At 31.1% G+C, this 27,345-nt stretch overlaps 1 protein-coding gene across 1 annotated transcript in view; it reads right to left on the bottom strand.

Annotated features, from left to right (window-relative positions):
* LOC106689655 (ATP-binding cassette sub-family G member 1) overlaps positions 1 to 27,345 on the bottom strand; it is a 101,893-nt gene that overhangs the window by 13,314 nt on the left and 61,234 nt on the right. Inside the window, exons 3-4 of the mRNA XM_067051640.1 lie at positions 9,819 to 9,936; positions 8,815 to 9,016 (exon numbers count right to left, since the gene is read on the bottom strand). Coding sequence (XP_066907741.1) covers positions 8,815 to 9,016; positions 9,819 to 9,936 — 320 coding nt within the window. The remainder of the gene's footprint in view (positions 1 to 8,814; positions 9,017 to 9,818; positions 9,937 to 27,345) is intronic.

Here is a 27,345-nt window from a genome sequence, read left to right as displayed (position 1 = left end):
AACTAAAATACACTTCTTATTTATAATGCATATGAAGGTATAACGAATGAAATTTTCGTTAAAATAACTTTTTTTTACAAAATATGAAAAACAAGGTAATTATCGTGAAAGCCTTACACTAAATGGTTTTTAAAAAACTTTCTAGTAATTTTTGCGATAATTTTTTTTTTCATTTGCACACACGCGCGACATTTTTTTCTATAACGAAAGCACTTTAATCGATGGCAGTAGCGACAGTTTTGATTCACTATTACTTTAAAAAAAAATAAATAAAAACAATTTTTTATTCAAACAGATCACACTTCCAAATCGTTTTGGTTTTGTAAGTAAATCGATTCAAGTGTTTGTAAATATTAATTTTATAAAACAATTTATTTGATTACTTTTAGAGATTTTTTAAGATTAGAATATAGTACGAAAAACTGTTACATTAAAAATAAGACTGATACATGAACCAATGATGAGGTGCTTTATTTTTAATTATTATAAATCAATTCGATAAGAAACTAAGAAAAAATCAATATTCTAATCTTCTTGGCATCCCTGCTACCTTACTGATAGCTGACATATTGAATGATTCGAAGTCTCACCCTTTCATCAAGGAAAAATCTCTGGAATAAAACTCTTTATTAATATCTTTAATAGAAGTTACTAAGTTAACAAAAATCTAACATTAAATTACGCTGACATAAGTCTCACCCCACTTTCCATTAATTCCTATCAATTAATAATGACATATGTTGAACAAACAAAAATATGAATAAAATAAGAACTTTAAACATTCTTTTCACATTAAAAACGCCTAGCAACAAAAAACTAGATGACATTTTAACATTACGAGAACATTTGTAACTGTAACAGGCCCTGGAGAAGATAAATCACCGGTTCCGCGGTTCCAAGGACACCGCTCCGCTACTGTGTCACTAGGTCAATTGCGTACCCGTTTCTTTGACAGATCTCGGCATAATGTTCAAGAATCAGTAAATCAACTGCAAATTATTATCATAATGTGATTATTATCCTCAGTGTAACAATTAACAACTAAAGAAAACGGAAATTTTGACTCAAATAAATCAGTAATAACCGATTCAAAGAAACTTTTTTTTATCATGGGAAAAATATTCAGAAATAAACAAACCTAAGGGAAGAAAATATTCCAGATAGAAACATCAAACAACAAACGTGAAATCGACAAAATTACCAAGTTATATGGCATGTTTTGGGAGATAGAAATTCAACAAATTTTTTCATTATTAGACTAAAAAAAAACTAAAAATGTCCTACCCTAAAATTCATGAATCTAAGGGAAAGAAAAAACTACATATTTACCAACTAAAAGTTCAAAACAACAGTAAAATTTATTAAATAATTATAAATTGACCAAATGTAACTAAATCATTACATTTAAATCCAATATATTATTAATTGATGTTCAATTGATATTGGTTCCAATGCATAATTAATAGAACATTTGAAAATTAATCGGTTTTAATTTAATAATTACTAAATCAGGAGTATGCTACCAAGTATCTTAAAAATATTTATCAACTAGAATGAAAAGCTAAACCCAACCGTTTAGATTTTGAAAAATATTAAAAAATTAAAGCTTTAAATATAACTTTAATCTCCTAAGCAAATGTTTAAATATTCAAACCAATATATAAATGAGTAGAAACATTTTTTTTTCCGGCGCTCCATTTTCGAAAGAAAACTCTAGATTAGATGTCAGTTATTTAACTTCATTTTCATCAAATGTAGGAGACAACATAAGGGCTAAAAATCTGGATAGAAGTTTGGGATGAATTGGAATGTATCAATCTGATAATTGGTCAGAAATAGCAATAAGTATGTACAAGTGCATGTGGTAATCTTTTTAGTTACAGCTCGGAACAGATGTCACATACTGAACTGAAACATTCTTAGAGAGCTGTTTTTAACTTATCCAATTGCTGACTGAATTTCTCCGAATTTTGCTTTTCATTTGGTTTTTTCCAGCTTTTTCTTAATCAGGTTCAACTTCGGTTTAGTTAGAGGTGAAGTGACAGGTTTTCTGGGTTCATATATACCCTTTTTTTCTTACGATGGTTTACTAGGTATTCCACTTTTCATTCACATTTATTATCCGGTCCAAGAAGGTTTTAATTATGTTACGTGCAAGCAGATATGTGGTACTTAAGTTGCATACAAAAATATGGCACTTATCTCGAACATTTCCACACCAATCCTAGCTTACGAACGTGGTTGGACATGGTTTCTTGATATAAATCAAGCCTTTGCGTAATCACCGATGTTCTCAAAAAAGGATTTTGCTCTAACATGATCTCGACAGCATCGTTAAGTTTTATTCTAAAAAATGAAAACAGAAAGCAGAACTTTCCGGTAGATCTAATACTTAGAACAATCCTTATTAACAATATATAAATATTATTTCAAGAATCAACACTGCATTCAATCAACAAACGAATCATGAAATAAGTTTTTGAAACATAAGCAATTTAGGTCTCATTAGGACAGGCATCGTACTGTATACCAGTACCTTGAGTTGTCTTCTATTGTACTTCTGTCTCAATTTGTTGCTATACATGCTATTTATGCTCTACATTTAAGTTATGTCATCTTTTACTGTCCTCGTGATAAAAAAAAGCCATTTACAACTACTTTGAGTTCTCTAAGTTTATAATACCTATCATTGTTTTCACATACTGTTAGATGACTACATTATACAATAATGGGTATCGATAAAGAGACCTAGGAGTGTCCCACTAACACACTAAGTAGAGGGAGCGGGACCACTAAAAGGGTTAACAACCTGAAACTAGCCACGCCTCTCCAATTACTGGTCTTAGGTGAAGACACTCCGGTCAAGGATAACACGATAGTTCACTACACTATAGTTCGAAAAGTTCACAACACTCCCGACTATTCGTCAATTAGTCAGTAGAGATTGTAAAAGATCAGGCAGGCAGCAATCGATCGGAGAATGTTTTCGGTGTGTCGAGATTATATGTTTGGGAAACTGGGACGCTTCAGAATTCATGGCCTTCTATCCGCAATAAATCGACATACTGCAATAGCTTTGGTTTCAACCCACCTATTATAATAATAATTAATTTTGGTCACTGATTAAAGAAATTTCGAACTTTTTATTTCTCAATCTATCCACTCCATTAGCAGTGAGGTAATACGTATCTTCGTGAACGCGTGATTTTTTTACAATGTTGTCAAAACAGCTTACACCATCCAACTTAACCACTTTAGAGGGAACTATCAGCTCTTAAGTATGTTCAGCGATGCTCAGAGGGTGAGGAGAGTTTCCACAGCACAATTTTCATTGTTCCAATTATTCAAGGTGTAGGATTATACATTTTAGGAGGGAACCATATTTTTGTGGCGTTTTAATTTGAGGAGGCATTCAAACCAAGGGCAAGGAAAAACATTAATGCTCGTATACTTGTTCTACATTGGCAAAGAACAATTTGTTGATAAGAAGAGTGTATATGTGGAACAGTCCTTAATTGTCTTCTAGCGGGAGGGGACAGAAAGTTATTCTTCCTACTAACTAATTGTTGCGGGGCTATTTATGCATCACCTGTATTTTTGGACCTTCTTGTAATTTTGAATCTCCTTCCTTCCTCATACGAGGTGGAAGAGAACACTCTAAACCACATCCCTTTATCACCAAGTCATCATATGCAATGGGATATTGGGTGCATATGTTCATTATCAACTCACTTAATTTTTTTTATTAAAAATTCCTTGATTGTTCCCTCATTGATTCTACTGTTTCTTTTGACTGTAACTAAATATGAGAGAATCTTAAATGTATTCAGTTTCCAAAATTTTCAAAATAATTCTTCAATTTTGTTTTAGCAAATTTCGATTATTACTACTGCACACTTCAACTAGAATAATAATAGGAATTATTTTAAAAAACTTTTTCTACTATAGACAATGGAGACAATAATAACGCCCCGGAATGTCATTTCACGGTCCGTTAAGTTGATTAGGAAACCTTGAACAGAGGAATGAGGAGAATAAAACTTCACATCTTATTTCTGCAACAATACTAAATGCTAAACGTTCAAGGGAAAAAAAGATGTAGACAATAATTTGCTAAAGGAGAGATGAAAATCAATTGTTACTATATTACTATTTATTATACATGGATGATACCCTCCTCATGGGCTTTGTAGGATTTAAACAAATAAATCAGCGTGTGAGTAAGACAGTTTGAGACTAGATTTCATAAAGCTTAGTAATATACTAAGAGATTTTGGTTGTGGATTATTTTTGGATGAAGAATGATATGCTATAATCCATCATATTTCCAAACTAAAAAAAAAGTTTTAGGTCACTGGCAAATTTGTTTTATCTTTAGCTAAATCATATAACACGTCAAAAATTATTATAAACCTAAATATATATTATTTTAATTCAATAAGAGAGAATAAGTTCATTGAAAAAGAACAGCTGCCCAACTGGATTGGATTGCTATGCACACTTAACTAGTGAAACAATGGATTTTAAACTTATAATATGTCCGTGTATGTAAACTATAATTAATCTAAAATACATGTTTGTTTTTATTCGTTTTCTTTAATATATTCTCGTGTTTTTCTTTTTATTCCTATTTTTCTTTCCATTATTCTCTGATACCGAATAATTAAAATTTTTCAATAAACATCGTCCATAGGTTCAATAAATATTTGACATACTCCATCCGTTAACAAGTACTAAATTCTAGGCGACCCTTTAGATGTGTTGGTAAATGTTCTTATTTATTTATTTTTTTTTCAAGACACATTTTTACACTATCTTAAACGTTTGCATCCATTATATTAAATTGTAATTAAATATAAAAAAAGCTGAATAAGATGAGTAGAATGATTATATAACCAGAGGTATATTTCCGTAGTTGGACCTAGGTTAACGACCCCGACTAGACTAGAACAGTAGATTCTAGCCTAGTATCTGGAACACGTGGATGACCACGGGACTTGGTCTGTCTCTGCCAACGGTAGGGAACGTCGCTATGTCGTAACCAAATACTGGGCAAGGGACCAGTGTCAATAGTGTCCCTAGTACCCCTATTACGTCGAATATTAAACCCAATAGACGTATAATTAATGTAATATAGTTGTCATGGCTCATAAAGGTGTTAAAGAATGATTCTGAGATGAGCTTTAGTTATTACAAAAGAGCTACGACGTCATTAAATTGAGTCAGAAAATATGCTAACAACTGTAAGTCTGATAAATAATGCTTGTATCGTTCCAAATCACCATGAATACTTCAGAGGCAAATTTCACAATCCTTTGTTGTTTGTTTGTGGACGATTTAAGACGTAAAACCAAATACTCATCAACCCCTAATTTTTATTTTCTTAAAGTTTTAGATTTACGATTCAAGATTTTAAAATTATGGATCACAACCTTAAGATTTCAAAATCCTTAAATCTAAAATCATTGTGATTTTAAACTTAAGCTTTAAATTTTGTTGAACTATTTGTTCTTACTAATAAAGTCCTCGCGTACGCAGACGACATTGCGATCCTAAGAAGTAATCAAGATGACATGGAAAGACACTATTGAGAGAAGCAGAGGAAATTGAGTGCAAGTAAATGAAGATAAAATACTAATTGGATTTCCGACCTCTTCAACCATCTTTTCCTCATATAAAACAAAATATATGATTGTAAGCAGAAAAATCCACCCAAGCGACACGGTCTGCTTGGACAGCAAATCGTTTCCGAAAGTAGACAGTTTCAAATACCTCGGCTCCACAATAACATCTATAAATGATCAACGGACTGGGAAAGAACAGCGCATAACAAGCACGAACAAAGCCTCTACTCGTTGTCAAGAAAATCGAAATCCCGAAAAATCTCAACAAATCTGAAACTACAATATAGGGTGTACAATGCCAAAAAAAAGCCATCTCATACGTTTGCGAGACCAGGGCTCCAACAGGAACCCAGAAAGCAGAATCAAGAGATTCGAACGGAAATTCCTCCGTACAATTACAGGAGCGATCAGGGATCAGAGACTTATGACATGGAGGATAACAGTGAACTGCTTGCAACGACTGGTCAGTCAATATCTTATGATATGAATGCAAGGTGGTTAAGATGGGTGGGGGAGTTATGTGGCTCGAAGCAATCCATCAAGGCGCCTTTACACAACAATGAATACCAGTATAGTAGGAAAGAGACCACGTGAGAGGCCAAAAACAGGATGAATAGATAGAATTGACAAAGGTGCGAAAGAGCAAACTGGAAAGCAGTACCCCAAGATAGGCAGGAGTGGAGAAGGCTGGTTCGGGCGGCCAAAGATCTACAAGCTCTGTAATTATTTGTTCTTAAAAAAATCAATCTCGATTTTATTTTATTTTCATCATCACTTAAGATGACTGATATAACAGATTGTAATCGGAATATACATAAACCCGTAGTGCAGAAAGGGCACTCTGAGTGTAATATTACAACTTTGACATTTATGCGGTGGCTGCTTACTGATCAGATATGAATGAGCCATATTCGTAAATCCTATTCTCAATCTGGATATTGTGACCTTCTCCCTGAGATCAGAACGAATTTATGTGGTCCATCGTTCTGTATTTTTTATCATTAAACAATATCACTCTCCTTATGCCTAGATTTCATTAAAATACAATAATTATATTGATGAAAAAATAAACTTTACGACACCCTTAATTTTATACATACATGTATTTATTAACTGATTTTTATTTTCTGAAATTGAATAATTTTAATAGAAAGTAACTTATCGGGCAGATAAGAAATAAAATAACCCAACGCAATTTTAAAATTTATATTATTTAAACATCAAGCACTATGTCATAAAAGTGGGATCTAATTAGGATTAATATTCTGATTAAGAGAGTGAGGAAACTCATTGAGTAGGGCGCTGTTAATATTTCCCGGGCATGGGTTCGAATACGCCTGTGACAGATAATTATTTATTCTGTTACTTTAGCAGTGAATAGATTCGCAAGCAAGCCTGGAGCACACCCAGCCTTCGTAAAGTGGGTACTCTTAATTGGGAGAAAATTTGACGGTTGAGTTTGGTCAGGAATAAATGAGCTCATTGCGCAACGGCTGATCAAGAAACAGTAATTCTTTGCAATGTACCTTCATTAGTTGTGGCGGTAAAGGTTATTTCGTTTAGCAGTAGATAACTGCTCACAAAACCAACTTAACTCAGTTATTTAACTCACCGATTACTATTTTTTAAATTATTATTATATTACTTAAAATACTTTTGTATTTGTTATTATTTGGTTCAGTTACTTTTTGTGTTTATTTTTATGTAATTTTTTTTCCTTCACTATTATTTGTCTCTTGGATTACTTTATTTGCAAATAACTTTAAGACAAAGGTTTCAAAAAAAGCACAAAAAATCTAATTTAACTATATTTAGACATTTTTTGTTCCAATAAATGCATTAATCAATAAATTAAATCATAATATAACTCAAAATATTTTTCTTAAATAATTCCGTATTTAAAACTATAACCAAAGTTATGATAAGCTCAAAAAACTTGGAACTTTGTTTTTTTTTAAGAGATAAAAACTATTTTATCTATTTCAGAGTTAATTTTATTTTATCTAGTTCAGGTATTTTATTTAATTTTTTTTATTACTTTTATTAAAGATATTTCATTATTTTTTCAGAGAACGGATTTTAATAACACCGTAAAACCTCAATAATATCTAACTCGAAATTACTTAACGGTAATAAAAGTTCTAACTTTTTCATTGAAATTGGTAAGCAAGCAGAAATGGAATCCATTAACAATCATCGTATTTTTTTTAGATTGTGTAGAATTTTTATAGGTAAGATTAGATAATTATACAAGCCATTCTAATCATGAACACTATTTTACATAAACTAGTTACTATAAATAACTATGTAATCTCTTTTTATAATTCCATTTTAAACCCTTCATGCTCAGTTTAGTTAAAATTCTTGCATATAATCTTCTTGCATTTTTTCCCTGGGAATCAACAATCTCCGTTCATTAAGTTTTTTCCTCAACGATTTATAAAGACCACGTATTCGAAACTAAAATGGCTGGATCAACTATAATAGTGTCAGATGACGTTGAAAGCTACAATAGATTATACCTGTGTTTTTCAAACTATATACTACTTTTTATTGTGATTATAGAACACATATAATTTTCTTTAAGTTATATAATCTTATCACAAATATTAAAACGTTGTTACCAAAGAAAGGGAAATGTGTAGAAAATGAAAAAAAAAAAATCTTCTCAGAATCGTAAATGTTCACTCAAATTTTTCATTTTATTTTCTCTCAAAATAAAATGGATCGAAAAGAAATACGCGAGATCATATTAAAATTATAAAACATTTATAAGAGGAAAAGTATGAACATTTAAAATTTCATTAAAACCAGTGGGATAATCTTTTACCTTTTATATTTTTGTACAGTACGTTTTCGACATAGAGAAGTGTCTAAGAAATGAATAATGTCTACTCCGAAACTAAAAGGTAAGTTGGATAGAGAAAAAGAAGAAGAGAATAAAAAACCATGTACGTTACAGTAATATGAAACGAACCCCGAGATCACAAAATTTGCAGATATGCCACTTAGGCCATCCATACAGATATGTGGATATACTTTTCTTATTGCATGTGCTACAAAATATAAAAATGAGGTATCGCTTGTAGGGGGTGATATTATAAGATGATGTGCCCTTGTTAAAATGTATACATTATTCAAATGGAAAGCAACGTGAATTCTATTTCCTATAAACCTTAAGCACACCCACCTTTTGCTGCTTCTGGTAGCCCGGTACTTCGCAGCCCAACTTGAGGTGCGTGGCCAAACTCATGGCTTCCCTTACCCTCAGTTGCGGGCGGACCATGTCCTCCTGTTGGATATAGCAGGAAATCTTCTTGAACTCCTCAAGGCCCTTTGAGACGCCACGTTCATCGTTGTTCACACGAATCGAACCTCCACTACCTCGGACCCTACAAAGAAAACAACGCAAATTCGATCAGCATTATAGAATACATACTTACAACATTAAAAAAACACTTATAAATATTATTTCACGATAAAAAATACAAAACAAATAGTTACAAACTTCAAATTCAAGACATTCATTTTATGACTGATATTGCGGCAAACCTCGTTTTACGGCTCTAAGACCGAATTGAGCACGTGCGAGCCAACATCACTTTTACTACATCTTAAGAAAATGTCTGAGTGGAGTGGACATTTCTACTCATTTTTATTTATGCTTTCGTATTCTATCAACTCTAATATACAGTAATAGAACTAGCCCAAGTTCATATACTTTAAGATACACCAATATACATAATATAGTCATTTTAATATTGATAAAGATAATATTTAATTATTATTAATAAACAGCATCGAAGTTTACGACAACAGTTTTTTTCTATAACACACATTCCAGTCTATTTGTGTGATGAATCCTTGTAAAAGATATCCTACCAAAAACGCTAAGTACATATGAAGGACTCAAATATTTGAGGAGATGATTCCTAAGTCTTCAAATATTGAACATCCTATTTGTGTCATGGATGCAGACTGTTTAGACAATTAAATGCAATTCCTTTTTAGGTCACAACCTTCATATAGTCCCTACTCAAGAATGATCCCCGAACTGAAGAATGATGTTGGTAAAACAGGATGTAAATTGGTGCGTTAATAGACTCTTTTATAGTTGCCACCCTTACAACCCTATACACCCATCGGGCTTAGAAATAAAAAAAAAATAATAAAATTTTTACGAGGTAAACATACGTAAAGCCAGATAGGATGTTGAGGAGCGTAGACTTGCCAGCACCCGAAGGTCCCATGATAGCAGTCAACTCTCCCGAGCGGAACTCACCACTGACCCCATGTAAGATCTCTTTCTTGACTGAAACACAAAGCAAACAAAAATATGTAGAGAAAAAATTTAATGTATAAGTAATATGAACCAATGTAATAAAGCGTATTTGATAGAGACACTAGTTAAAGCTAATCAATATTCGACAAATTAGTTGTCTACTAATGATACTTAACAACTAAGATGCCTTAGTTGCTTTTAGAAGGAAGGAAATATGTATAGATCAAAACTAATTCGAATCATAACAAGAACCCTGATTAAGGAACTAGATAATTTTGGCCTCCAAATAAAAAAACCAAAAGAATATCCCATTGTCAGCAAAAAGTTTCATACCATAAACGATTTAGATGAAGGTGAATTAAGGTCACGCGGACTGTATAGCTTTTCCTATTCAAAGTAGTTCTGAAATTGATCTACTTAAGAATGCGGAGATAACTATGCACACTTCGTAGTACCTACAGTACGCAGTACCCCTCTTTAAATCCCGTATTTTGTTAATACTTCTCAAAACTCAATTATACCCAGTCCTTACTGAACCACACCACAGTGCAATATGGATAGGATGTATGGGGCTTGACAATGAGTAGGAAACTGACTACAGATATTCCATAACAGAGGCCAATAAGTGGTTTTTAAAAGAAAGTAAAAAAAATGGACATGGAAATTAAGAACGCGGAATATAGAGGCATAAGCAAAATATGATAGATGAAGCCAAGTAGTCTTAGGTAGTTGGTGGTGGAGGTAAAACGGACATCAGAAGGCAGACTATGGCTGGGACGGTAAGATCCCATAAAGTGGACTAAGCTAACCTCTGGGTCATCCAATGGCAGCTTGAGATCCAATCAGGGGCACATAGAGAGGAAAAAACAGCGCCAGAACTCAATAACTTTATTCAATGGAATAAGAATATGTTAAGAAATGTCCAATAATAAAACATTAAAGTTTCTCTAGGTTCAAACTGCCAAATAATTACAAAGGTAGGAGAAATCAACTACATTAAAATCTGAGAATTCTGAAGCACTAGGGAAACTTCTTCAGAGACCAAATGACTAAACAGACGGCTAAGTTGAAGAACTGAAGTTGTTTCTATTATTTTTAAACTTAATCTCCTAAAAAGAAGAATCAAAAAGATAATCCGTGAACCGAATAACCTCAGCTGAAATATAATACTAATCATAGAAGTAAATAATATCAGAAGAAACTGTAAAGGAGGGAATTCGTTAATTCCTCCAAAAACTTCAGTTTAATATTTTGACCCAATTTACAAGAACAAGAGAAGCACATGCAGAATAACATAAAAGGATGAAGAGATGAGATGAAAATGAATGATTGCCAACGGCTGGACGACCAGGACCAATATTTAAGAATCTGATGTTATAAAGAAAGAGGACGTGGAAAAAGAAGCGCCTTGGAGTCCTTACTCTATAACAAAAAAATATGATACGTCGTGACTTCCTAGATTGCGATAGTACCTCCTCACCTCAAGGATAATCTATTTCAGAAAAAACTATTACAGAAAATTTACATTACAATATACTCTCATATTACCATTGTATATAGTAAGCCTTATGTAAATTCCACCAGGACTTAAGATTTTCTTTAAAGATAAAAAGAACTCCCAAAAAATTTAAAAGACCTCCACCAAGGTCGAAACCTTGCTTTTATCAACCTTTTTAGTTACTTTATAACTGCAGTTCATCTCGAAACTCAACCAAGAGACAGGATGGCTCATAACTAAAAATTCAAAACAGATATTAAGCATAAAAAAAGAAAAGAAGGAATTTGAACTCGTGTAGGGCACAGTTAACTCTTATGAGGTAAGTGTAAAATAGAAAACTATTGAATACCGTATAAACCGACCTTTTGGGAATAAATATATTAACCAAAAATAGCAAGACCCATATTAAACTATAGTTATATTACCAAGCCCAAAGAAGAATTATATTCTACCAAAAAAATAGTGAAGTTGAAGAACTCGTCCATCATATACTACCTCAGCTCTACAGAAGACCAAGTTAGTACCCGACTAACATTTTATTTTAAAGATGTAATAGGTATGTTATTGATTCGATTTGTTCCAAACCAACTAAGACTAAAAATAATTATATTATCTCTCCAGCTTTATTTAATAAAACATACTGATGATTAAGCTCACGGCTGTGATAAGCGAAAATTTTATATTTTTAAGTTAAATAACGATTCATGTACAAAAGGATGATTCTCAATAATGATAAAATAATTTATGATTTGAGTACATCCTGTAATCCCTCATCTATAAATACTCTTTTTTTTTTATTTATTTTATTTTATACCAGATCGGCCTGGTATGGGCCTAACATGGTTGATATAACCGTTATATTATATATATTTTTTTCTTAACAGTTGATTATGGGAGGGGGAGGGCATAGTCTCGTACAAAAGACACCCCTAACTATACATAATGTTGTTATTAAAAGAAGAAAAAAATAAAATAAAATAAAATAAATAGATAAGAGTAATGCTTCTTAATAAAAGAGAAATGTAAAATTAATAACAAAAAATAATGATATTGGTACACTAGTGAAAAGAAACAAGTTAATGTGAAAAAGGGGCGAGAGAAGAAAATAGAAAAAATAAATAAAAATAATAATGAATAAATAGAATGAGTAATAATAAAAAGTAAAATTGAAGTAGTGTGACTATGAATTAATTTTATATTTATTAAAGTTTATAACAGAATATCCTGCAGCAGTCTGGGCGTCTTATTCAGGTCAGGTTCAGTCTTCGCGTTGAGGTTGGGTTTCCCAGGTTGTATGTAGGTCACAGCACCTTTAACCGTCGGCAACTGGGAGTGGAACTTCATGAACCGTTTTTATAAATACTCGTTTTTGTATATCACTCATTATGTACATTATTTTTAGGAATCACTTGAACATTTTTATAGGGCTGAATTAGACATCTGACAAATAATTTGTATAGATTTGAAAATAATACAACATCGTTGAAGTTGATCGAGGATATCGTCGGACTTTGGCTTTTTGAAGCCTTATTTTGGTAAAGAAAATTCGAAAATATTTAATATAACATATTTTTCCAAACTTCCATAGAATAGTAAGTTGGTGAAAATAATTATAAATGATTTTAATCAATGCATGGATGATTTAAGACCTTTATTTTTGGTCATTTTTGTAACGATAATTAAAAGATTATCACACGATTGGGCAGAAAACTAAAATGATACAGAATAAAGTGCCATTAAAAGTTTGTTGGTATGTTAGTTAGTTCATGGACGAATAAAAAATAACAATTTACAATTTTTATTTATGAAGTATCTTCAAGTGTTTCTAAGATATAGCACACTAAAAAAATTTAGAGAGTAACAATATAGAAGAAAACTGAGAAACAACGAAGCTAATAAACCAATGGAGTATGTATACCAAGAGTAATATGAATTTCAAAAAATAAAAAGCTGACATGAGTATTTATCAGAAAATTAATAGCACCAAATTAATTTTTAAAAAAAGTTACCATAATTTCAAAAGATTATCAGATGAATTCAATCGAAATATTACCAATATAAATTTTATCTGAGGAGAATCCCAAGATTGTTGAGCGAATCCACTATTACTTAATCAATTTATAATAAAAAAAAACACAAAAAACAATTTATTACTTTTATTTTTATAAGTATTAAATACCGGATTTTTATAAGAACTCCTGTCCTGTCTCTGAGCTCTCAGCCCCAATTATTTCTCAAATTTATATTCCACCAAAAAAAACCGTTAAATTGACATGAAATATGTTCGTGCTAATGACATTTATAGTAAAACGTCCGACACGAAAGAGAGTTTAGACACAGAAACATAACAAACCTATTAAAATAATGGAGTATAACAAGTAGGTGTACTTAGAATATTAAAAAAAAAGTTTATATGCGTATTTATTTTAAAAAATAACGACAGTTTATTAATTAAAAAAAGATTATCAAAATTAATTATGATTGTAAGGGGAATTCGGTCAGAAGATTGTTAAGACATATTTAGTATGAGAAAATTTTTTAAGCAACTCTATTACTCTACTATTACACAATCAAGCAAAACTAATATCGTAAAAAAAAAAAAATCATTTAATCTAACAAACTAAATTTGATATCAAATTTTGATAAAACAATAAAATTATTTTATAAAATAGGTATAACGCTTATTTTATAAGATCTTTCCTCAGCAGGTTCATTAGCAACATTCAAAAAAAGAATTTTTGATAATATTAACAAACAATGGTTAAAAAAAAATTAAATTACATGAATAATTGTGTAGTTGAATTTTAAAAGGTCTCTTCACCATTTTAAATAATATCTCCATATTAGCAAAAACATTGCTGTGTATCGCATCCCCAATTTAATACTAACACAATTTGAATTGTGTTAGTATTGCCGCGCACACTATAAATTACTATAAAAATTAAGAATATAACAGTTTAAAAAGAGATTTATGTAAATATAAATGCAAGAGAGGTCGGACATTCTCGGTTCTTCACATTTAAGCTTTCTCTCTCCCTCAATTATTTATCAAATTCTTTAATATTTTATACTTATCATTATTTTATTATAGCAGTGAAAACATTTACTGAGATTTATTAAAAAATTTTCTTTAAAGATCTGGTAGTTGATTTGATATCGGTTATACAACCATATAATAGAAAATTGATTTACTGAGGTTAACCAAAATCGTTAAAGCCATTTGAGATAGAATCCTAAAAAATTGAAAAATAAATTCTCTAAAGTGATACTTCCTGTTGGTCGAATTTAACGAAAAGTTGCAATAATATCCTAAGCATACAAATGCCCTAAATATGCAATTTCAATTTCGTACGACTTCACTTTTTTGAGTAAAGCGGTTCTCACACAGAGATTATTTTGTGAATTTCTCTATTTAAGACCCAGAGAAGCTCAAAAGTTGTATTTTCGTGGAAAACTCGAATTCGAAAATTTGAACATATTTGAAAGTGAAAGTAGAAAATTGATTTTAAAAAGTTTTATTTTATATTAAAATTCATATTTTCTTACAAAACCTAAATGAAGTACAAGGCATTATAAATTAATATCTATTTTTTTAATTGAATAGTAAGTAAAAATGAATATTTATATAAAAGAAAAATGTTTGGATCAATTTTTAAAAAAAAGTTATATTTTTGATTTGTTAGCATGCATTAAGGTTGTGATATAAAATTTAACGATTTTTAAAATCAAATTTTAAATATTTCTGGATTGTTAAAATGAAAATTTGTATTTGTTTGTTTTTATTGTTATTATTATTATTTTATTTTATTTTATTGTTTATTTTTTTATTTATTTATTTTTATTATTTTATTTAATTTATATATTTTTTCATGTGCATAGTTTAGTTTGATTATGTTCACTTTCTTTATCATTCTGTTTGTACATATTTAGTGAGAGATTTTATTTATTTTTATATACTTTTTTTATGTTTTTAATTTATTTATGTTTACTCTTATTTTTTTTAGGATGAATGTGGTAAGTTATCACTATTACATATTGCCCAACAAAGTTTTGGCAGATTGTAATATCTATCAATAAATAAAGTTTTAGGTAAAAAAAAATCACAGAGAAAACTATATAATGCAATGGGAGAAAAAATGAACAAGAGATGTATCGAAAAAATTAACTCAATCATTAATGTTAAAAGCTGCTAATTCGCAAACATTAAATATCTTCATTAATAATGGAAATATGAAATAAAAAACCTGTAGATATAATTTACAGACTAAAATCCAACAAAATAAGATTGACATCTTAGCCTTATCAGGGAAAACTGACGCTAAAACCACCTTCAAAAAAAGAAAACAATTACAGCCCGGTTTCCACCATTACAATTACTGGGGCTTAGTCAAGCGGATATTCCTCTCTTTACATAATTACCCGCTCATTACCAACCTCTCATTTCACTAAGTGGTCGGCGTAAAAGATGCACGACGATAATTAACTTGCTAATAGTAATAATAACTACCTAGGGGGTTTTTCGTCCATGGCAGTGAGACTTAGTTCTTTGTACTCATGTGAACTTAAAACGTGTATTTTCATAGAAAAATTGAATTATAAATGTTCAACCATCGCAATACTTCCTCATAAAATTAATATATAGATAGAAAGACAAAATAAAATTATATTGTTAAAGTTTACTAAATAATGTATTACACCACAAAATATATCATAAAATCAAATATTTTGGAGTTTAGAACACGCTTATCAACAATTATAATTAAAACACCTATAAAATACTTAAACATTTTATTTAAAATGATATTAGTCCAATAAAAAAATAAAATTAAAGGATAGTCTCATAGATATCAAAACATTTATAGATTCTGATTAAGTTCTGTTTTCGCATTTATTTATTTTTTTTTATTTAAACTTTAATATTCATGCAAAAAGTAATAATATTCTATATTATTTATTTATATAAAAATGAAAAAAAGGAATCTTCTTAACTAAGAGCCATATTCATACCCCAATGTAGGGTTGAGTCGTAGTTTAGTAACGAAAGTCCTTCAGCAATACGTTCCTCTCACTTGAGCTCTTAAGAAACAAAGAAGGTTGTTATTTAAATTTTCTGTTCCATAGCATTCTAAACTCAGGAAAGGGCATGATGCAATGCCATGGTTTGAAAGGGCCTGTTAAGACTGCTTAGCATTAAATAGAGGCTTCAGGGACCAAGATAAGTCCCTGCTTTATTTAATTAATGTTCTCAAAAAAAAAAAAGTACTGATTGATTTAAAGCTATTTTAGCATAATAGCTTTAAATCAATCAGTACTTTTTTGTCTAAAGTTAATAAATAAGGAGTAATACAAAAACTAATGAAATAAATTAATAATTAATTTTAAAATATCTATTGGATAATATTTTTCCATTGTTGATACACTTTTCAGTGCTTATAACCATCTACTCGAATTTAAGGAAATTCTAATAGTACAAGAGCCGGGAAGAAAAGAAGGATGTTACCTCACCCCAATTTTCGACTACTTCAATGAAAACTATGTATAATTACTAGTCAAAACTGATCAGCCTGCCAAGTATATGTAGGGGGAAATAAAAAACTGCGGCGGTTTCAAAACTAAATAAAAAATAATTAATTTTTCATTCAGAGCTCTATATCTTAAAAACTACCAATAACACTAGAAAATCTAAAAGAGCATTATTTAAAGAAGAGTAAATTTACGTCCAATAGTTCTCGAGATATATCCTCAAAATAAAGGAAATTTAACTTACTATAAAGTAGTTTATGACACTTATCTTCGTAGGGGTAGTAGTTTCTATGATATTTACATATGAATGAAAATTTGGCAACGAGGTACGAGAAAAGCTAGTTGAACCTTGAGTCTTTTTTTCTTTTCTTTTAGGCCAAAACCCCCATTGAAGTCCAATACTACCTTACCTAACCATGGTTGAGGGTCAAGTTTTTCATTTTGTGGGGCCGCTACTCAAGAAAGGCCAAGGAAAAAGGGCCCCAGCTCAGATCCGAACCGGCACCGCCAGCAATCCCAAACTGGTAAGAATGGGCCAAACCAACTGAGATATGGGCGGCCCTATCCTTAAGTTTTAAACGTTATTTACTAAATAACCAGGGACATGTACTACTTAAATAAAAATGTTAGTCAAGTAAGTTAGTAACAACTTAATCACCACTTCTATGGGCTACTAATGAAAAACGAACAAATATAGGATAAATGCATCAGCAACTTTAACAAAAATATTTAAACTTTTTTCGTATGACATTATTTTATTCATGATTTTCGTTAAGGTGAACGTCTTACCAAGCAAATTCACATGAGAATCTATAAAAAATAAACGACTATATTTTAAAAAAAATTAATTAACCTGACTATTTACACCAGTAGTCGGTACCAAACTACCACTACTAGGCAGGAAGTGTACCCATAATATGAACCACAGTAAAATAAGTGTTATTAATGATTATTCCTCTAATAAAAAAAAAATAAATACTTAAGGTCATGTTTTTATAGTCTCGTCGATTTATCAAATACAAATATAAAATTGTTCAAAGTTAATTGAAATTGTTTAATTTATTATTACAATTGTTCAAAGTTCACAGAATACATTTTGATACTGGTAGCTAATTTACAAAAAGATTTTTTGTTGATTTATTAAAACTTACAACATGACTGTAAAAAGGTCAATCTGAACATACGGAGTTGAGCTTTGGGGCTCCACAAAACCTTCGAACTCCTCTCGTATCCAAAATCCTTCGTAAAATCCTCAATGCTCCTTATTTTGTTACAAATAAAATCATACATAAAGACTTTAATGTTCCCCATGTAACCGATCTAGCCCGAACCAGATATCACTCCTACCATTATAAACTCCCTAACCACCCAAACCCACTAGTTTCTAACCTTGCTTCCTCTTCCATTCCTGGTAATCCTCCGAGGCGACTGAGACCATGAGACCTGCTAATGTAAAACGTCATTAGAGTGCTGCAAATGAGTAGTTTCTCTACACGCCTGTAACACTCCAATTTAACTGAGATCAGATTTACTAAATATATTGCAATGTATAGTACTTATGATAAGTCTGAATGATTACCTTAAAATAGATGGGGGTTCGGGCAGAGTAACAAGTCAGGGATACTTTAATAACTGGCTTTATTATTACATACATCTCATATATATAGTATTTGGTTTGTTGTTAAACTTAGGGATAACTAATCCTACTAGGACAGAGTTCTTGTTTATTGTCCTGAGGATATACACAGCTAACTTAGTTTTAGATAGCAATAAAGAAATATTTAAAAAAAAAATAAAACTTCAGTTAGTCACAATATTGTTCATGTAGAAATTGAAACATCCCAAGAAGATAAAATATGTTTAGATGTTCCCTACATCAAGTAAAAAATATATAAAAAATGATTTCAAATAAAAGTATGTGAACTTTTCTGAAAGATGTCATAAAACGCTTCAAGCGTTAAGTCAAATTAAGCTCCTTATTTCATCAACCTGAATAACAACTCCACGTAGAGAATGTTCTGTTGATGACTGAAATAACCTATTAAAGACTGAATATATATACTTGAAAATATAAAAACAAATACTGCTGTAATGCAAAGAATATTACAGCAGTATTTGTATATTACTATTACAGCAGAATATATTACTATTACATTCAGTATAATTGTTCAACGACCTACAAAAAACAAAAAATTATAAAAAATACCCACCCCCAGAAACACCTCACAGAATAGTTTTTTGAACAAATAAATAAATAAAGAATTTGATTTTTAGTCTAGAAAAAATAATACAATCTATAATCTATGTATAAAATAGGCAAAATGTATCAAACTTTGATCTGGATAGTGAACAGTTAGAATCTCAGTACACAGAAACCTTCTCCTACTGGATTCAATAAAACCCAAAACCTTAGTGGTTATTGATTGGTACTTATTCCTCTCATCTAGGTTTCAGTCATACCATTTGATTTTTAGGTTAATATAATGTAACCTTACGTTTGGCGCACAGAATTTTAATTATTCGATCGTTGTTCATTCCGGTAACTTTACTCGTATATTTCACGTACGTAATGATAACGATTGTATTTAAGTAAACAAATATAGCTGCATCACGTGACGTATGTAATATAATAAAAAAAAAAATGAATTTTTCATGACGCTCACTTCTACAGAAGCTGACTGTTTTGATGATGTCATTGCCTGCGAACTGAATGCAGTGATGATGCCGTGCAATGTACCCGCAGGATCATTACGGACCTGTGATTGATGATGTGTTGTTTACGACGGTTTCATAAATGATCTGTTCTGCTATTAGCACCTTCTCCGAACTATACAATCATAGTTTAGTTGATTACTGTTTTTTTCCGTACTATAATGGCCAGAAAAACGAAGACAAAATACCATGTATCTTCATAACTTCACAATGACTACCATTAATTTCGAACAATCATATATGCCTAGTTATTGACCTATGGCTTGGAACGATGTTTGTATACGAACTTGAATTTTAACGCTTATGAAAGATTCTTACATTGGGTTTTATTCGTAAAAATGAAGATAAATAAATATGTTATTCATTAAGTAATAAACCAAAGTGACTCCTTTCACATTATTTGTACCAGGACAGTATGTTAAATCATTATTGATTGTTGTAAACTACCATTTATGAATGTTAAATTTACCCCTGTCGCTAGGTGTAAATAAAATATTAATATTTAAAATGGTTTAAAAGAACAAAACAAAAATTTGTTAAAAAAAATCAAAAATAATCTGGATATTTATCAAGAATTTGAAATATAAAGACCTTCTAATTAAAGTTTATTTCAAACACTTCAAGGACTAGTTAGGTTTTGGATATAAGATGAAACATAACAGAAGAAAAAGTAAACAGCCAACTTAAAAAAAAAACTGATATATTTTATTGACTAATTCTAAAAGTGTTCATCTTAGTCCATTTTTAGTTGTGTAAAAAACACTATTTATAATGAAAATATTTGTCCAGAAAATAATGTCAACCAGAACTTCAAAACTTCTATTGTCCAAACGTATATTTGCAGTTTTTAAGGTATTCAGCACTTTTAAAACTTCTCCAAATCGAGTGGGCGGATTGAAAATTTTTATGAAATTAAGTTGGTGTTAGAAGAGTTTCTTTTAATGTTTCATGCCTCCCCTCCCTAAAAAAACCATTAATTTCGAGGTTTTTAGAGGCATTAATGAAATAATTAAATCCCCTTTCATTTTTCTTTTCTTTTTTGAAAAAATCAATCTTTATTCTGGGATACTTGGTCCCCTAAGAATAACAGTTATGAAGAGAATTATGAAGCTTTTGTCTGACTACATTAAACTACACTACAAGTTTACTGAAGTTTGATAGTCCAGGAGATCGATATATAGTTTAAGGAGGAAGCTTTACGAATGGATATGGGTAAGGAATTTCAAAATGACGTAGATTGGACAGCAAACGATTTTTTATAGGAGGCAGTTCTGTAGGTAGGGATATAAATACCGGTAGGTTGGGATCTTGTGTTTAATAGGTGAATGGATAAACCTAGGATAAGGAGGTCAATGATATAGGAAGGTTTTTGGTTATTAGGGTTTGGTAAATAAATGTTGAGAGGAGGTATTGTCTCTGGATACTGGGATAGAGCCAGCTTTGCTTGGAATAGTAATGTGAAATATGGGAACGCCGAGGAATACCAAAAATCAATCTTATTTCATTAGCAGTTTATTAGTCTTTTTAATCTCTTTTCTTGTTCAATGGATAGTCATCCGTAGTCGAAATGTAAGATTTTCAAAGATCAAAATTTACACCGATAGCAAAATATTTTTTAAAAAACCGATTATGACTCTTCGTTATTAGCTTCATAAGATGTCTCTTCATCAAAATTGTCAGATTTAATTATAAGTAATACTTAAACACTTAAATGGAATCAGAGAATTTCTTTCCTTATACATTTAACACAAAATACGTTCGAGAATCCTTTTATCCGGAGTTTTATATGTTTTTCTCATTCTTGAGGAGAGAGTAAAAAGGTAAAGGCTGATTCATTCTTCATTGTCTCATATCGGAACCATTCCTACATGCCTCATACGTCTTCTCATTGGCACTCCGCCGCCGTTATGTGCTCTAGCTGACTTCCTTTGTCGTAAGCGATCGTGACGAAAAGGAGATTGTGTTAATAAGAGGATATACCACACTAGTTTATTCTTAAGAATAAAGCTAATTCTTAAGAATGAGGTAAAATATAAATTTAATTAATTACTCGTTGTAACATATTTTAAAATAATCATGTTTCTCAAAACATATTCGGGAAAACTAAAATTAAGTTTTTCACTTATTCCCAACTTTTGAACCAAAGTTATTTAGAATCAAGGTAATTTTTTAATTATTTATTTTGAAACCTTGTCTAACCCTAAAATAAAAATAAAAAAAATCATAATATTCAACGTTTACATATAATTCAAAACTAAATGATGGCTACTTCAATTTTAAAATGTTAGTATGAAAGTTTCGATAATATTATGAAGTATGGTTTAGTAACGAAATCATTTGGAAAAAAATAATTTCGATCAACGTAATAAACGGTATAGTAATGTCTATAAATATTATAACTACATTTTAATACTCATTTTTCAGTACTATATTAAAAAAAAAAATCATGCATATTTTTATAATAGAACCGTTTTTAAAAAAAAACATTTTTGGAAGCCTAATAAACAATATTTTAATTTCGAGAAGCCTTGCCAATGGCTTATGATCAATATATTTTATCAGAAAATTATGTTCCAGAAAATTCGGGTTGGCTGTAAATACATACATTTAAAAAATACCATATCTATTACTATTATATTTTAGCGTGTGGAGATAGCACTATGAGATGTGCAATACTGATAACAGAGGTAATTATATAACTGATAATTAAAACCTTCACTCCTGTCTTAGACTTAAATTTTCTGTCATAAATATATTAAACCATTGCCAATATCTAAGCTAAAATCTAATACTTTTTAAGCTAAACTAATTTTAAATTGTTTCTTTCACGTTAAGATTTTTCTAATGAGGACATTTCCTCAGAAGTTGAGATGTAGATAATACTTAAAAAGGTGTCTTATGTGCATACTATGGTTGGTTCGGATATCTTTATTTTTTCAACACAACTGACCGGATATCATAACTTAGAAGTTTAAAAATATACTTCTACTACTGAAATCAATAAGAGTGTTTTATGTGAGCACATAACTAATTTTTCAAATTTTCTGAAATTAGGGCTAGAACAAAACCATGTCATCCACCTCCTTGGTATAACTAATCAGTGGTATAACTATTTTAGCCCTCACCTCCGAAAGATCCCAAAGCTTTTAGAAAACCTATTAAAATTACTATTAATAATAACTTAGCTAATAAAATGTTAACCGACGTTATAAAAACCACAATATGAAAAGATGGGGCATTGAAGTGTATGAATTTGAATATTTTTAATATCATTATGGCTAATTTCAAGATATTTATTGCTATTCAAAATTAATTATGGCATATTCATAGAAAATTATATACCTCTAAATATCTGTTTTAAAAATCTCAATTGAGTAACCCAAGATTTATTTAAACTGGACATACTGGACAGGCAAACCAGCCGCATAACAGCAGCAGAAATGAGGTTCCTCATAAATTTATTAGGAAAACTAGGAGGGATCGCATTTAAAACAAGAGAGTAAGAGAGCTGTTGGAAAACCATTTTGGAAAGGCGCCAGCTCAAGTGGTCTGGACGTGGCTGTTGCATAAACGAGTATACGGATCCTATAAAGATATTGGAAGCTCGGTCCACAAGAGTAGAGACCACATGGACGTCCTAGTGTAACATATTAAGAATATTTTTTTTTTATTTATTTTTTTTTTTTATTCCCCTCCCTTGCCATCTCTGGCATACGGGGTGCGGGAGCAGTGGGGTAGTGCGCTGGGGATATACCTCAACCAAATGAAGCTGTTAAGCAGAGATCAAGAAAAATGGTGCAGCTGGATAGAGACCCATAAATGTTAATGGCATAAGAAGAAATAGAATGATACTGGTGGCATAAGAGGAAGATAAAGAAAAAACACTTAAGATAAAACTCCATTCCCATCATTTATCTTGATATAATTATGACATTTCCTTGATTATGGTTTAGAAAACAGAAAGATAACACATAGATGTAAATTAGCATTAATAAAGCAAAACGTAACCTTTTTTAAAAAAAAACTATTTCTCCCATATCAATCGACAAATATTATATTAATCTTAACAGATTCTGTTTTCCTTTATCATCGATTTACAATTTAAAACACACCTTTCAATAATGGGTATGCAATGATGTTGCAAATGTAATAATGAATTCAACATATTTAATTTAAAACATGCATATGAATACTGAGAGCATTTATAAAAAACATGTATTTAAAAAGCAATGAATTTTATTTTTAAAAAGTATATAAATAAATAACTGAAAAGGATTGTAAACGTGAATATCATCAGACGAAAGAAAATTATGTCACAAGTACCCGCAGGAAAACACAGATCCTAAGCCTTTTCAGGTTCCTCAGATGCATGTACAATAAGCCGTGCAAAGGCCCCTATGCATTTGCCAAGTTTATAATGCGAACCTGGCGAAGTCTATTTCACTTTCCTTAATCCACCGGTGTTAATCGCGAACTTTTTTAGCCAGTGAACCCTGGAGAATGAGATTCCTATTTAAAAATCCGACTTCTCATCTATTCACTACCTTAATATTTTTATTTTTTGGTGTTTTAGAGCTAGTAATATTTACCCTTACACTTCACAATACTCTAACTTTCTCTCATGCTTTGTTATAGTTATTTTCTGGTATAATCATACAATGTAAACTTTCCCTAAACCCGTGAGCATTATCCTATTCACTCTCAAAAAAGAGAAAATAGAGCTTATGTAAGCTAAATTATTAAGAAAATGATCAGATTAAACACCTATATTCCTAGAAAATATATTGATTCGGCCTCTAAGGATTTCAAGTTCAATAAACTGAATCCTGCTAAGTAAATTGCGAAGCTATATTATAAACTCTTTTTCTTTAGGAAGATTAAAATATGCAAAGCTGTTAATAACCTTGGATATGAGAAGGATATATTTATAACCAAAGCCAGGATATCCATAGGTTAGATTAACTTGCATGCGCAAACCCCAGCGCACTACCCCACTGCTCCCGCACCCCGTATGCCAGAGATGGCAAGGGAGGGGGATTAAAAAAAAAAAAAAAAAAAAAAGGTTAGATTAACTTTTGTTTACAGGACATCATATGAGAGTAGTATAGCTTAGAATGGGATTTAGTCAAATAAGGGCCAGAAAGAGATCTAGGAGGAAAGTTTAGGAGAAGTTTTGAAAATTTGCTCAATTATGTTTTCAAGTGAGAGAAAATTTCACACGATTTCTATTTTGACGATATTTTTAGTTTTGAAATGAGCCCAAATTTAAATTATGAGACAGGATGCATTCCCGTAATATGGGAATCAGAGAGAGGTCTCGAAAGTTTTAATCAGCTCTGAAAAATGTTCATAAGTGTTTTTTGGAATACAGCTGACGAATTTCAACTTTGTGGCATCAAAATGTTTTGCCAGTAACCCTTTCTGATCTCTGATCGACTGAACTGCATTCCTTTCAGTGAAAGAAAAAAATATACCTTTATTTTGTACAAAATGATATATAGAACATTAAATGGTTCTCAAGTTACAAGCAAAAAGGAGAAGATATACTAATTAAGCTTTTTTTAAAAAATAATTGGGGGAAAAATAGAGGTTCCAAAATTGAAATCTTCTTCTTCTTCTTCTCTCAGTATCTCCTGTGTGCTGCTAAGCGTGGAGTAGCTGCCTCTGACCATCTTGGATTCTATTCATGACTTCCTGGTCTATTCTTCCATTCTTGCAGATCATTGTTCCCAGCAGGTAGCATTAGGTGTCAGTTTGCTCAAGGGTCTCTGCATTGCAAGTGATCTTTATTCCTTATTCCAGGACACATAACCTTGCTTTTGGTGGAATTGATTTGCATACTTCTGAGTTGTAGTTCTTCATGCCATTCAACAACCTGGAGAGATTCAACATTATCCGCAAGCAGAACCACATCATCTGCACATATCATTGCCTGTGCCAACACTGAGGTAATGTTCCAGTACCCTACTATTGCTCTGGGTGTCCTTCTTTTACAAAATTTCCAAATGGCATCCATGAAAACTATGAACAGTAGAGGGCTCAGGCTATCGCATTGTTTAACTCCCCTAAAGAAATGGAATGGGGTCTTGATATACCACCTTAATTGCACATATGAGATTTTGTGGGATTCTTTTATCTTCCAATCCATCCCATATTTCCTGTCTAGGAACATGGTCGAAAGCCGTCCGTGAATCTAGCAACTCGGTATTCTCCTTTACCTCTATCCCATGTCTTCTCTACAATCATCCTCAGAGAGAATATAAGATCCTGGGTCTGCCTACCGGACCTAAAACCTGCCTGTTCTTCTTCCAGATCTTCCACCAGTTTCCTTAATCTTTGTTCCAGGATCCTAGTGTATACTTTATACACCACCGACCACATCATATGGGTAGGTAATTATCGCACACTTCGGCTCCCCTTCTTATAGATTGGGATAACGATATTGTTTTCCCATAACATTGGTATCATTTTGAGACCCCAAACGTTTTTGGAAGCGTGTTTGGATACACTTGACAAGTTCATGTCCCCCATATTTTATAAATTCAGGTGCAATCTTCTCTTGTGATATGCCAGAATTACCTTTATAGTTTTTTTAAAATTGAAATCTAGCTCTCTAAAAAACATAAATGAGCAAATTTTCATGAATTCTCCAAAACTATCTACCGAGATCCCATTCCTATCCTAATTGATTGAACTGAACCCCATTAAACTATGTGCGGTTGGTCCTAACCGATGACATTGAAACATTGAGAGAGTAAAGCAATATTTACTCTTGCTTAATTTTTTTTTTTTTTTTAATTTATTTATTGTTATTTACAACTGTATACAAATATATACAAGTAAATTTACTGTAGGTGATATAGTGACATGATACAAACATGAGAAGAATCTACCCATTGATAGAACTCCAATAACATTTCGAGAGAAGATCTTGAGTCCATCTTCTTTTCATACGCCTTTGCTTAATTTAGTAAAGATTTATATAGCTCAGTAGATTGATGTTTTCATGCTATGGAGGGAGGGGAAGCCGAAAAAAAATTAATTTTTTAGTATGTATAGATTTCATTTTAACATTTCTGTGAAAAATTGAGATCAAAATAAAGAAATTCGTTATCAACTGGTTAAAAAAACATATGCGATCAAATTTTTAGAACTTCTTCAAAACATCAAGATCTGAGGACCAGTCCTTAGTTGACCGGACTACAAAGTGATTCCGAAATTATTATTCCTTAAATGAAAAAATATTACGCGTCAAAACTCTATGATTTTACTTATCATCTAGTGATCTGTTATTTCAGCTTATTATTTTTTTTCTCCAGTAGTCATTAAAAGTACGTGACTTACCTAATTTGAATTTACGTCAGCAAAAAGACGAATGAAACATCGTGCAGTGATATATGGCCAGGTGAATAGCACTTGGCATTATGACAGCAATCACATTCCATCAGCGATACCATTCATCATCTTGCTTTAGTCATCTCAAGTGACTTAATAAAAAAATATTGTATTCATTTACTAGTTTTTTTCTGTTTTCTTAATATTTTTAGAACTCAGAAACATAAACTTAAGAGTAACCTCTAATATGTTCAAAGACTATGATGGTGCATCAAAGGAATTTTCCACAACGAATTACACAAAAATTACAAACTATACGTAATTTTCAATACGTAACTTTTGCTTCACTATTACTCAATAAACCCAAATTC

Source organism: Halyomorpha halys, unplaced genomic scaffold (genome assembly GCF_000696795.3).
Source record: "Halyomorpha halys isolate HHAL.00 unplaced genomic scaffold, Hhal_1.1 Scaffold1423.1, whole genome shotgun sequence".
Lineage (NCBI taxonomy): Eukaryota > Metazoa > Arthropoda > Insecta > Hemiptera > Pentatomidae > Halyomorpha > Halyomorpha halys.
This window is presented reverse-complemented; position numbering and strand designations above follow the sequence as displayed.